This window comes from Solanum dulcamara, chromosome 4, assembly GCF_947179165.1.
Source record: "Solanum dulcamara chromosome 4, daSolDulc1.2, whole genome shotgun sequence".
In the NCBI taxonomy this organism is placed as follows: Eukaryota; Viridiplantae; Streptophyta; class Magnoliopsida; order Solanales; family Solanaceae; genus Solanum; species Solanum dulcamara.
In genome coordinates this window covers 8149200-8163580 of record NC_077240.1, presented here as the reverse complement: position 1 = coordinate 8163580, position 14381 = coordinate 8149200, and the positions used below count along the sequence as shown (strand labels likewise).

Sequence of the window (14381 nt, the reverse complement as noted above, 5' to 3'; positions counted from 1 at the left end):
TACAATAGTACTCTGATTCCAAGAAAACAAACCAGAAGCAGATGCAGATTCAGAATTTAAATTTTATGAATTGAATTTTTTGAAATTTTTAATATTGAACGCATCTATCTATATATAATATAAAGGAGAAACATAGACAATGTGATATGACATCTCTCTATGACCTTCATTTGCATTTATCTTTTTTTTCCTTTTTTGATTTTTTTTTCTTATTTAAATTAATTATTGTATTGTAAAAGTAAATTACTTAATTTATTACCAATAAATATTTTATTAATAGAGAAACATTTACAACAGAGACTCTTCACATGCTAATTTATAAGAAGTAATTATTCATAACTCATATATCTTTAATTTCTAGAAATTCATTTTTTCTTTTTTCTCTTTTTTTTCTTTCTTCTAATCATAAAATAATAATATTTTAAGAATTTATCTTTTTATTATTTAATTTATTTACAAGGAACAATTACCCATGATTTACACCTTTTTAATTTTTATTTTTAATAATATTCATAACCCCCCCATAAACTCCAAACTTTAATTTGTAAGTTTATAATGTCTTATGATATTCCTCTATTTGCCTATATAAATTCATATTTAGTTTTATGAACATTCACATTCAAGATTATTCTTTCTTCTCTTCATCATATTGATTTGTGAATGAAGTAACATATAATAAAAAAGAAATATATGAAGGTAAGAAATATTTTATTTTCAAGTCTTTCTTTTGATTTTCTCTATTTTACTTATATAAATTCATATTTAGTTTCATGGAGATTCACATTCACGATTATCTTTTCTCTTATTCAATATATTGGTTTGTGATTTAATTCACATATAACAAAAAAGAAGTACATGAAGGTAAGAAATATTTCATTCTCAAATCTTTCTTTTTATCTTTATGTACTTTCATGGTTTCTTAATATTTTATTAATTTATGTATTATCATCCTCCAAGCAAGTATCATAGTGATTGTTTTCTTTAACAATTAGTTTGCGGTTGACTCTAACATTATAATCATATACTGTAGTTTGATTACAATATTTGTTAGATTTGAAGAAATGATTATTGTTTACTATTATAACAATTGAAAAAATAATTTGTAGTTATATTGTATAGTTTAGATAATTTTTTTTGATTTATTTTTTAATTGCTATAATATTTTATTTATTTATAATTATGTTTAAATTTTTTATGTAGTATATATTGAAGAGTTTGACATAGCTAGAGAGCAGAATATGGTGACAGATCTACTTGCAAAGGAAGATGGTAGAAGAAAAACTTTTTTTGAAGTATAATTAGGAATTACTTTTGCTAGGTTTTTTTCTTACATTGATTTATACTAGTAACTTAGTTACTTTTGCTAGAACTTTTTTTAACTTTGGTTTGTATTAATAACTTAGCTAGATGTATTGAAAAGACTACTACTATCCTACTTGTTTTTTGGTTATGAAGTACAATTAATATAATTATTCCATTTCATTTTCATAGTATTTAAAAATATTTAATTAATATTTTAAAAAATTATAAACGAATGTAATAATAAAGACATAATGAAGAAATTCAATTTTTTTACTAAATCAGAATTTGAATATAGAATTAAGTATTATTACAAATGATAGAGAAAATTAAAATATAAAAATATATTTTAAAGTAGAATAGTATATTGTTATTTCAAAATCTGACGTCTTATTCCATTTACTTTATCACAATAAATATTTTCCATTTACTTTAACACAGTAAATATTTTGTTTTACTATACACATGAAAAAAATTATATTTTGTTTTTTGAAAAAAGACGAAAAATATATCATGTCGCAAATGAATAGAAATATCAATATTATTTTTGTCACGACCTAGCCCCGTGACTAGTGTCCGAATTGGATCCTCGTATACACACCTATTATCTATAGTCAATCGACAATTAAACATGATATAGAATTTATATGGGTAGCACGTTGTCTCAAACTGTTACTTATATATATACTAAAATCACCTATTTTTTGGGAGTCTTAATTGTCAAAAATAAGATAACATAATATGTAAGCCGATAAGGCTTCCACTCCGAATGTAAACGTCCAAAAAACATAAGTCATACTAGTACACCGGACAACATCTATATACAACCCACTCATGTGTCTACAGACCTCTAAGAGGATTAACAATAGCATATGACGGGACAGGGCCCCGTCGTACTCCTAAATACACAAATATATACATTATAAGGATTAGTACCCAAAGTTCGGGCTCTGAGACAATGGAGCACTTCAAACCCGTTGAGTAAAATCCTAAGCTGACGGCTCTCCAAAATGAGTATATGTACCTGCGGGCATGAAATGCAGCCCCCCGAAGAAGGGGGTCAGTACGAAATATGTACCGAGTATATAAAGCATAAAATATCGTAAAAGAGATCACATCTGAAATAAAGATTCAGGAGTCAAGTATCATAATCAATAAATCACTGTACCTGTGTCTTATAAAATGAAGACATGCATATCATCATCATATATCGTACCTGGCCCGTTATGGGACTCGGTGTCACAATTATATCAATATATCGTCATATGTATATATATACCTCTAGCAAGGGACTCGGTGAATAGAGTAGTGTACACTGATACCGTACCCGGCCCATTATGGGACTCGGTGCCATAATCATATCGTCATATCATCATAATATCATATTATCATATCACGTACCCGGCCCTCTAGTAAGGGACTCGGTGAATAATGTAGTGGAATCCATACATGATAACATACCCGGCCTATCGTAGGACTCGATGAATAATACCATGACAATATGCACGAATAAGGTATCATTAGCAACCTTGTGAAATTTGATCATTATCGGAGACTTAGTAGAATAAGCAAAACAGTCCATCATTTGAAAACCAAGACAATAGTCATTATGAATCACACTAATTATGGATTATACTAAAATATGAATTATACCACAACATGAGTTATACCAACTAGGATGACTGGAATCATACACATGAGTCAAGACATAACAATATAAATTTTGAAAATCAAGAACGGTAGCCATCCGAGTATATCTACGAATAAGAGTTTCTTTGGAATTTAAGCATACGTCATTCGTTCGTTTCATATGGATCATGCCAAAAGAAGAAAATGTTAACTTTACATACCTTTAGCGTTTATACGTATATGTTGTCCAATATTGTCTCAACCTATATTAAAACGTTAAGCACTATGGCTAAGCTATGGACAAGAATAAAACGTAGTCTATCGTTAGTAGGTTATTTCTAAAAAAAATTGGACAGCACCTCCCCTATACCGCTCACTTTTCCCACTTTCAAACTAGCCATATAATCATCAATCAACATCAACAATCCAAAATATTGACACAAAATAAGATTTATTATTGACAATAAGCCTAGAATATTTCCACCCGACTCATGTTACCAAAGAAGTAAATTCGGAAAGTCAAGTACCTCACGTTGTATCTAAATTTTGAAAATAAAAACGGCAAAACTGGACTTTATGACCTTCATGAAACATTTATATCTCTGTCTTAAGTTTCCAATGCAAAAGAAATCAACTCAAAAATCATTTTCTACAAAGAGATATCATCAAAATACGAACAACTATACATGAAGGATTTTTCAATCCAGAATCTGGACAGAATTTATCTTATGATTCATCCTCAGTTTTCGACATAATAACAGCAGATATAGACTAAGACATAAACATAAGAGTTGTAGGTACGTGTATTAGCTTTCCAAAACATGTTTAATATCTAAAATAGAAGGTCTACACAATGAGATAATCCAGAATTACTACCAGCTACTCAATTCCAAAAACAGGTTTGAACATTCACAATCTTCATACATCTTTTTCCACCAAATTCAAGAACAACAACTCATCAACAACATCAAAATAATATCAACCATTATTATACATCATCACTAAGCTAATTCCATCCATTTAAGCTACCTAAAACAACCCTTCAACCCATAAATCTCAACAAATCACCAACTAGTTTATAACACTATTTTCTCCGTTCTAATCCGTTAAAACTCTAACTAAACTTGTTAACAATGAAAAGGAGACTTTAATATTACATTAAATTTGCAGCAACCACATAAAATCTTCTCCTTATTGGCTGATATCTACCTCAAATTGAAGCCAATGCGACGTACAATAATTTTCTCTTCATGAGCTTCGGATTTCGGGACTCGAATTTTGGTCGGATTTGGTTTTTCTCTCAAGAACTCCCTTTCTCTCTCTCTCTGAAAATTTCCAGAATTGTGTTGGTCTAAAGTATGAAGGAATAAATACAAAAAATCAGATTTAATTTCGTGAGCATTGGGCCTGACCCGAATTAGAATTGGGTTGGGCCGAATCCACTATTTAGTTTGGCCTGTCAGACTTAAAATGTCTATATGTTATTACTCCGATATCGTATTTCATCCCACGACCTATGGTTGGAAAGATATTTTCATTATCTACAACTTTCATTTTGAGAGTTTTCCCAAATTCCCAAATTCTAAAGAGGTTATGGCCTCCCGAAGTCAGCTTATCCGAAACGTGACTTTAAGAAAAACATATCTGATGGCTTCTATTTTAATTTGGCCCAAGGGTCCTTCTTGAGATGTATTTTACTTCACATAAATTATTCATATAACTTGACATCTACAACAAATCATGTCCTTTTAAAATTCAAAATTAAAAGTCCTTAAATTTATAACCGTTAGCTTACGAATAATCCAAGATGCAAAAATACGGAATGTAACAATTTTATATATCCGACACTATTCTGAATATAAATATTATATGCTATTTTATTAAAATAAAAAATTATTTATTTAGGAATTATTTTATATATATAATAATATAATCGCGCAAAGCGCGATAATTTCATTAGTTATATTATAAAGTTATAAATTCATATTTATTAAATATTTATTATAATTTTTAATAATTTTTTATACATAAATTTATATGCTCGTGTTATGTACTCACAAAACAAACTGTAATTTGGTTAAGTCATGTAACGACGAGTGGGTGTGGATGGACAAGATTACTAGTCTAACGTGTCTAACGCTTGTTCTCAGGTTATTTCCACTAATTCTTTCAGAGAAATTGTTGGTTCACTTCACTTAAAACATGATAACCTGAGGGAAAAAACATTTTTTTCCTCTATGAAATTTTGATTCTTGAATTATCATAATGGCGCTTCAGCTGCAACCAACTGTGAAAAATGGAGTCTTTCAGAACCCTTCTGCAATTAGACCTTTTGGGAATAGAAAAAAAGTTTATTTTCAAGTACAAGCCACTCCTACAAGAACCCAGGTACACTCTCTTTGGTCAAAATCCCATGCTTGATTTTTTTTATTTGGGGTGGGGGGAAATGTCAAATGTTAAAGACCATGTTGAGTGAGATGTACAACTAGTGGATACTGAATAAATATGAATCTTGAATCTTGTTGCAGAGGATAATGGAGGGAATTGCAGTAAGTGGGGAAGTTGGTGGAGCTGGTGGTGCATACTCATACAGTGCATTAAAAAGATTGGACCAGCTGTGGTCTAAGATTTGCTCTGCTTCAACAGGTAGATAAATATACTTTTGAAGGCTGTCAACAACTTTATATATTCAATATTCTACTTGTTAATATGGTATGCTCGCACCATAAATGGATATAAGTAATATTGAATTTTCCTGTTTGTAGTTGTTGAAGAACCCCAGAAAGTTGTTTCCTCTGTCCCCGGATCATTCAAAGATTCTGAGGATGTTGGAAAATCGGAGGAAATGTTTGATGTCATTATTTGTGGAGGTACTTTGGGAATCTTCATTGCCACGGCATTAAGTTCCAAAGGTCTACGAGTTGGAGTTGTGGAAAGGAATGTTTTAAAAGGGGTATTGTATTATATTCCCTGCCTTAGTGGGATTCAATTATGCTATTTAGAACTAATTATCTGCTTAGTAGCTATGTTGCTCGGACTTTCTAAATATATTGTTGCACCTGTACTGGATACTCCAAAAATGCATTACTTTTGGAGGATCTGACTTGCACCCTGCGTCATTTTTGAAGAGTCTAAGCAACATAGCTTAGGAGTCTAATAATGCTTGACTTTTATGGGAAATTGATGAACAGAGGGAGCAAGAGTGGAACATATCAAGGAAAGAGCTGCTGGAACTTGTTGAAGTTGGCATTTTAACTGAAGATGACATTGAAGAGGCTACGGCTGCCAGCTTCAACCCTGTATGTTCTCTATCCTAGAATTTATTGGATATTTATAGAAGTTCCACGGATAAGGCTCATCCTCTCAGGCTTATCCTGTGGAATGTCAATGAAGACTCTATATCACTGTTCTGAACCTGAAAGCAATTGTGGCCTTGATTAGTCTTCATAAGTAACACGATTGTTAATTAGATATTTGAACTGCTCTTGCTTTGTGAATAACACTATTTACCTTGACATTTGTCTTAAAACTAATTTAAGTCTTGTGCATCAAGTAATCCGTGTCCTGGTAATAATGATCTTTGACCAGTGCGGACCTACCATTTCTTGTTTGGAAGGCCTATAAAGAACATATTTTGCAAATGGACTTGGGGTGAGGATAGAGTAAAAGAGGACAAAGTTAAAAATCTTACTAATACTGTTGCTCAAGTATATAATAGTGAAATGACACCTTGGATCTGTTTCCTGCTAAGGGTCCTCTACTGTTTTCTAGGCATCGTTACTTATTCTCTTTTGGCTTCTGAGTCACTTTGCAGAATAGATGTGGATTTGAAGGGAAGGGAGACATTTGGGTCCAGGGCATTCTCAATCTTGGTGTTTCGTAAGTCTGTTTTGGATACCTTATCTTTTCTGGAATCTGTGTGCAGGCAAAGTTCATAACTGTGAAGTTTTACTGTGTTTGTTTCTATAAGAACATCAAAACCCCTCTTTCTTTTTCTGTTTGCATGTAAAGTTAATCAGTGAGACTCATCTGTCAACACTATGAGAACTCAATCATCTGGTGAAATGTAAATGATTGCGCATAAGCGTTAGTATGAAACTGAGATAGATTTCATACTAGATTTCTTGGCTGTTCTGTACAAATGTGCCAAATTACGAAGCAAAAAAACCACCCCTGAAACAAACTGATGCATTGTGCAGATGCAGATAGAATCAAGACGGGGTATTTTCTGAAACTTCTTGTCTAATATTTCTGGATCTGATATAGTTATATTGAGAGAATTCTTGGAAACACAATGAGTCATGCAGCTTTACTATTGTTATCCGGGCGCATCGATCAATAATCCAACTATCAATCCTCTTGAAAGGTGTATTAAATCCTATTCTTTCTTGGAACAGAATCAGGATCAGAACAAACTGCTAATTAGGAAGTGATAAAGGCAGGCCGTACACACAAGAACCTGATAGCATCATACTGATGAAAGCAACCAATTAGGTTTACTTAGCATAATGTTTTGAACTTCAATGGCGGAAAACCACAGAGATAGCCTTTCTCTAAAGATATATAGGCAGTGTATAAGCAAATGTATCAAAATAATAGGTCCTGCCTTGCTTAGGGTTCCCACCTCTCTCTTCCCATATTAGGGTCTAAATGAACAAAATGGATGGTGAGGATTTGTATAACCGACCCTAACTAGCTTGGGATTGCAGAGTAGTTATCGTTGTTATTATTGTTTTTCCATACTCTCCATGTTATGCAAAACTTAGTAACTAGAAGTTCGAAAATCAGTTATCTTCTACTGTCAATGAATTAAAGTACTTCTATGCTGCATCTGAACATCATACAAGTTTTAATAATTATGTTTTAGATGGAATTTCACTAACATATATTTTTATTAGCTTTTTTAAAGAATGTGTTTCAAGAAATTATTTGTTGCTTATAATTTCTTTGTTTTTTGTGAAACCTAGCTCAAATTCTTAATGTTTCTTTTATACTATCTGTTCGCAGGCCAGTAAAGCTTGTGGAGATTGTGAAAGAGCGTTTTGATTCCCTTGGAGGTGTCACGTTTGAAGGTTACAGCGTCTCTAACATATCCGTGTATCAGGATGCAGCAGTATGCTTGCTTACTCATAAATGTGTCTATTTAAGGATGCACTTTATCACTTAGGCAGCATCCTAGGTTAGGCTATAAAACAATGAATTTCTTTATTTGATTTCTAATTTGGGCAGTGGCTTTTCCCTTGATTGACTTTATGCTTAACCTCAAAAGACCTTTGTTTAATTTGGCCAACCTAACAGTGACCAGAGTGAAGAGGCTGAAAGGACCGAAATTCTGAAAACAAGTACACAATCTTTCAAATAACAAAATCACAGTACTCTAGAATTCTTTCGTAGAGAAAAACATGGAAGTAGTATTAAAGTCGCAAAGGGTTATGAAGATGAGCCTGAGGGATGGGATGATATTTGGGTTTCTTTCACTCAAAGGGTTTTGCATTACCATCAAAAGAATGCTGTCCATTATCTTTCTGCTATAATTGAAGTCATAGTGGATGAGTTAAGTTCATCCAGATATTGCTCATACTTTTCTTTGTACAGGTCTTGCAACTAAAGGAGGGAAAGACTTTATTCTCGCGTCTCATCATTGATGCAATGGGAAATTTTTCTCCTATTGTAAAACAGGTGCACAATCTTTTCTTAAAGCATACAACTATAACTGTCTCTTTCCGCGAAAAAATGATTTTGGTATCATGCAATGTAAAGGTCAGGAGAGGTAAGTCCCAGTTAAGGGCCGGTTATGTTACATGACAACGATAGTTAGGTCGGAAGATAGTAAATAAAGCAACTCTCTTATTATATCAACTTGATTCCTCAAAAAATATCATGCATTCAAGGATTACTTGGACCTCGTAATCCTTACCAACACTTTTGGTAAAAGTTTTCCATATCTCACTAACTTAATTCCTCTTCGGATTCTTTTATTAGTTCATTTCCCAATGTCTTGAACTGGCTCTTATGATTGAAAATTGCTTTAGATTAGATGTGGAAGGAAACCAGATGGTATGTGCCTTGTGGTTGGAACTTGCTGCCGTGGTTTTAAGGAGAACTCTACAAGTGATGTCATATTTAGCAGTGCTTCCTCAAAGGAAGTTGGCCAGTCACTAGCCCAATATTTCTGGGAGGTAAGACGATTCAATGTACTTGGAAAGCATGCCATGTGAATTGCTAAGATGCTTTAAGATAATCAATCATGCACATCATAGTCTGGCCAATAACAACACGCTCCCATGATCTTCAGGCATTTCCTGCTGGCTCGGGTCCCGTAGACCGAACCACTTATATGTTCACTTATGTTGATCCTCAACCCGGATCTCCACAGCTGGAAGAGTTACTAGAAGATTACTGGGATTTGATGCCAAATTACCAGGTAACCTTTGGAGTATGCTATTTGGGGCTTATGTTTGGCATACTTCTGTTTTCCCCTTTTTCTTCTGGGAGCTGTATCTTGTCGTTGTTCCCTGCAATTGATCTTATTTAGAGGTCCCTGAAAGATCTGAAGCCAGTTAAAAACATCTGCCAAGGGACTCATGTTATTGCTTTTGTTGTTTGGGCAAGCTTTGTAGGTCCGGTGTTTTGGATTATTAACAGTAACTGTTAACTTGTTGTATAATTTAGCCATTTCTCCTTAGTGATCTATTCAACCTCTAATTTCTTCCATTTTGAATTTGTAGGGAGTGTCTTTCGACGATCTGGAAATCTTGAGGATAATATTTGGCATTTTCCCGACGTATAGAGACAGGTAACCATTAACTTTAAGGTTTGTGCTTAGGCATTGATTTATCCATCAGATTCTATAGTTGTTTCACTTGCCACCTAACTTAATTGTTTTTTTCCATCGATAATTGAATAACTGAAGCATCCTAAAATATATGCAACACCTTGCATTTTGATACATGACTTTTGGATATATTATAAGTCTAGTCATTCTCAAAAACTTCTTGGTCACTTTTCCTTTTTCTATTTCTGATAATTCTGTCCCCTTTCATTTTGATGCCAGTCCATTGCCAGCAGCGTTTGATCGTATTTTACAGGTTTTTCATCAAGCCCTTTAAAGACATGAAACATTGCTGTAACATATCAATAGAATACATGAGTTTGAATGTCTACAGTTTGGGGATGCTAGTGGCATACAGTCACCGGTTTCTTTTGGTGGTTTTGGGAGCTTGACTAGGCACCTGGGGAGATTGACTACTGGTAAAAGTTTTATCTTATCTCCATCTATAACATCTTGCTAATACATAAAATCTTCTTCCAAGAAGAAAAGATTAATGACGCATATGTCAACCAGCCTTCTTCTCTTAGATATTTGACTAGTTTAATTAAAGATGTGTTAGATTTTTGAAATGGATGTAAAAATGTGGCTTCTGGTGCACTGATTATTTTTGGTCTTTTTCTTTGGGGATAAGGTATATATGAAGCACTTGAAGGCAATTTTCTAGACTCTAAAAGCTTGTCACTGTTGAATCCTTACATGGTGAGTTTTCAGCTGATACATAAACAGTTGAATAACTCAACTATCACCACACTTATGTATTATGTTCTGCAGCCGAACTTGAGTTCTTCCTGGTTATTTCAAAGGGCAATGTCAGCAAAGAAACAGTCCAATGTTCCACCAGATTTTATCAATGAACTACTTTTTGTCAATTTCATAAGTATGCAGGTAAGTCATCATCATCTTATAAGGAGTTCAAATGCCTTGACATTTTAAGTATAGGATTTTGAGTTCTTTATCCGTTTCTTGTTGTCATCTACTTGCAGAAACTAGGGGATCCTGTCTTGAGACCTTTTCTTCAGGTGAACTATCTTATTGTGGTATATGGTTTCTGTATCTAGTCTAGAACTAATATCTTTTCATCTTAATTGATATAGGATGTTATACAGTTTGGGCCTCTTGTGAAAACACTAGGCCTCATAACGTTAACGAGACCTCAGATTATTCCATCAATATTCAAGCAGGTAAATATATGGTTGCCTTTTTTAATTTCTCATCTTTGCACCCCACACTAAGGAGAAAGGAATTACTTTTTCTTCTATTGTAAATATCATATCCTTCAAAATATGAATTTTTGGGGCAATTGCACAAATAGCTTTTTTTTAGCAAGCACACTATTTAAATTATGTTTCTGTTAGTCCAATGGGCTAAATTTGTGCAGAAGAAAGATTCATCCAACTAGTTTTAAAGATAAAATTTAGTCCACTGTACTTATGGGGATACAATTTGAAGAGTAGCCTCAAAAGAGGCCATACATTGCAAACAATTCAAACTTCTAATGGCTTAACTAGGAGTTCTTACTTTAAGTCTAATGCAACAGCCACCATCTTATGCATTGGAGATAAAAAAAAAAAACTAGACAATATTTCATTTAGGCTTGCAGAGAAGTAGCTTTGCAAAGTTGGGAAAACTGAGAAAGACTTGAGTTTCACAAAAAACTTTATAAAATTTAACCATCTGTGGTCTACCTATTAGTTACCGACTTTGAGTATCACTACTTCTGAACTGCAAAAGACGTAGAATTCTGTCATCCAAAAGATCAATACGAGTCACTTCATTCTGAAAATTGCACAACTCTAATATTTCTAGATGTGTAAATGTTGTGTTGCATATTAGTGAGGAAAACTAAACACGAGATGATTTTTCAGGTTGGAATTCTTTTGCTTCTTGAATGGTTTGGACATTTTATCATGCTGGGATATTATACATTTCTCTCTACCTTCCTCGACCCTACAATTAGGTAGTAAGCTTCTGTAATACATAGTTCCCTTTCTTCTGTGATATTTTGACAGTAAGCACTTTGATTTCCAATTGAATTGTAACTAGCCACCTTACTATTATCATTTTATGTTAGGCCAATGATAGAATCATTTCCAGCCAAGATGAGATATGAATGGAAGCGCGGACTTGAAGCTTGGCAATATGGAGCTGGTTTAGACTACAAACTGAGTCCCTCTGAAGCTCACGAGACGATTAAAAGATCAGATCCTCGTAAAGAAACTCTAAGTACCAATAGCCTTCCATGAAATATCCCAGCACATTATTAGCAGCAGTATAGAGTATGAATGTATATGCTATAATAACCAGCTGCAGTAGCCAGTGACTCAATTCTCACATACCTTTATTACAGTAAAATACCATCATTGTAACCTACTTGCTTAATGAGTTTTGTTGTTGTTTTTTTTTAAAAAAAAATATTTGTTCTTGAAACATTTATGAATGCCTTGTTCTTTTCTGATTTAAATTATTAAAGAAGTTTGGCCATTAGCCCCCCAAATGAATGTCAGTGATTACTTGTCACAACAGTCTCTTCTTGAACATTCCAGAAAATTAAAGACTCTCCAAGAAAATTCCTTTCTCTAGAAACTTATAGACTAACAACAAAATTCTTCTTGAACTATCCTTTGCTTTTTTGCTTCAACATATATATAAATTCCAACTGTGCAATCCATTCAACCAACACAACAAAAATATAACTCATATATCAGTAGTATACTCGTCACATTCCTAAGTTCTACTTACTATCATCAAATCAAAAAATGGAAAAAGCAAAAGTTCATGTTATGAATCTTCTTGTCTTAGCAACGATTATAGCCGTTCTTCCATCAAAAACCCAAGCTTTAATGCCATACACACGCCCATTCTTCGACTTAATGTTCCCACAAGAAGACCCAATTAAGATTCTTGAACAAACCCCACTTACAATTCCTAAAGGGATTGATCAATCAATCGCCTTATTAGCTCGTACAGATTGGAAAGAAACATCAAAAGAACACATAATTTCACTTGACATTCCGGGGATGAAAAAGGAAGATATCAAGATCGAAGTTGAAGAAAACAGAGTGTTGAGAATTAGTGGGGAGAGAAAAACAGAGGAGGAAAATATCGAAGGTGAGAAATGGCATAGAGTTGAGAGAACTTCTGGAAAGTTCTGGAGACAATTTAAGCTTCCAAGGGATGTTGATTTGGAACATATTAAAGCTAATTTGGAAAATGGGGTGTTGAAGATTACTGTACCAAAATTAGCTGAGGAAGAGAAGAAACAGGGTAAAGTGATTAGTATTTCTGAACCAGTAGTAAACGGTGAAGATATTAAAGCTACTAAAGCTGCAATGTAAAAGGAAGTGTACAATGTGATTATTGTTCATAATCATATCTTGTATTTTTTAAAATCATGTTTGTTGGTGTGAATTACTGTTAAGTTTGGGTTAATTAAGGTTCTGTAATTGAGCTACACAGATGAAGATGTCATAATGTAAGAGTCCTTGTTTATCTTATGTGATAAAAAAAAAATGTTTTGCTATTAGTGACTCTGTTTAATTTTATCTAACATCATAAAAATAATAGATGTTTAACCATATTTTTTCAATTTAAAAAATCAATACATTATTTATCTATTTGTATTTATTATATCTTTGCTAGTAAATATTATTTAATATTTAACACATTTTAAAAATATTAAACTTAATATATTTAAAAAGTAATATCGTAATACTATTCTTCTTATTTTTTGTTTCAGTTAATAGCGGATAATTATTATTGAACGGAGGAAATATTTTTTTCTTTCCCACCTTGGGATACATCTGAAAAAATTAAAACCAAGGCCAATCAAAATAAGATATCACTTAAGTTAATAAGCATTATCAGGTAAGTATCATTGAACACAAGAACTCTGTTCATTTTTACTAATTTAGAAATAGATTTTTTGTTTTTACTTATTAGTGTTAACATATCAAAATCAGACTATATATATACTTTACTTATTTATCAAATTATTTTTAAAATATAGGAATTAATATAAGTATTATAATAAAATTCATATATCAATTATTGTTTCTTCAAGAAACATGCAAAATTAGTGTACGAGTAAAACTGAAGGAGAGAGTAATTTGTCAAGTTGTCATAGTGATAATTAACACTTTGTTTGGATGGTTGTTATGTAACACTTTGTTTGGATTGTTGTTATGTATTATGCAGAATTAGTGTACAACTAAAACTGAAGGAGAGAGTAGTAATTTGTCAAGTTGTCACAATAATAATTAACACTTTATTTGAATGGTTGTTGCATATTGTTTCATAATATATCATATTGTATTGTGTAGTATTATATCATATTATATTGTTTTAATTAATACAATATTTAATAGATATCATTCTTCATCGTTATATAGTACCATACAGTGATAAATCTTTAAGAAAAATATGTAATAAAATTACTATGAAAAGGTTCGATAAATGATAAAATAAGATCATCAAATAATAAGTAAAAACAAAATAAAAAGAGAATATTAAGATAACACGTGATCATATCAAATTGATCGTTACATAAAATATGATTTTTTGTCGTTATCTAACAATAAATTTAAATGATATTCCCTCTATTTCATATCAACTAAATTTTTGG

At 32.4% G+C, this 14381-nt stretch overlaps 2 protein-coding genes across 2 annotated transcripts; both read left to right on the top strand.

Moving 5' to 3' along the window:
- Nucleotides 1-5083: 5083 nt before the first annotated feature.
- LOC129885955 (uncharacterized) lies at nt 5084-12144 on the top strand. The gene is made up of 18 exons (XM_055960451.1): nt 5084-5316; nt 5457-5574; nt 5694-5881; nt 6120-6227; nt 6743-6807; nt 7936-8041; nt 8524-8607; nt 8961-9107; nt 9224-9352; nt 9657-9724; nt 9983-10016; nt 10095-10179; nt 10392-10459; nt 10532-10645; nt 10744-10779; nt 10855-10941; nt 11626-11717; nt 11832-12144. The coding sequence occupies exons 1-18, from the start codon at nt 5194-5196 to the stop codon at nt 12001-12003; spliced, it is 1824 nt and encodes a 607-aa protein (XP_055816426.1). The 5' UTR covers nt 5084-5193; the 3' UTR covers nt 12004-12144.
- Nucleotides 12145-12297: 153 nt separating this feature from the next.
- LOC129885956 (22.7 kDa class IV heat shock protein-like) lies at nt 12298-13283 on the top strand. Its single transcript, XM_055960452.1, has one exon. The coding sequence runs from the start codon at nt 12517-12519 to the stop codon at nt 13093-13095; it is 579 nt and encodes a 192-aa protein (XP_055816427.1). The 5' UTR covers nt 12298-12516; the 3' UTR covers nt 13096-13283.
- The last annotated feature ends 1098 nt before the right edge of the window (nt 13284-14381 follow it).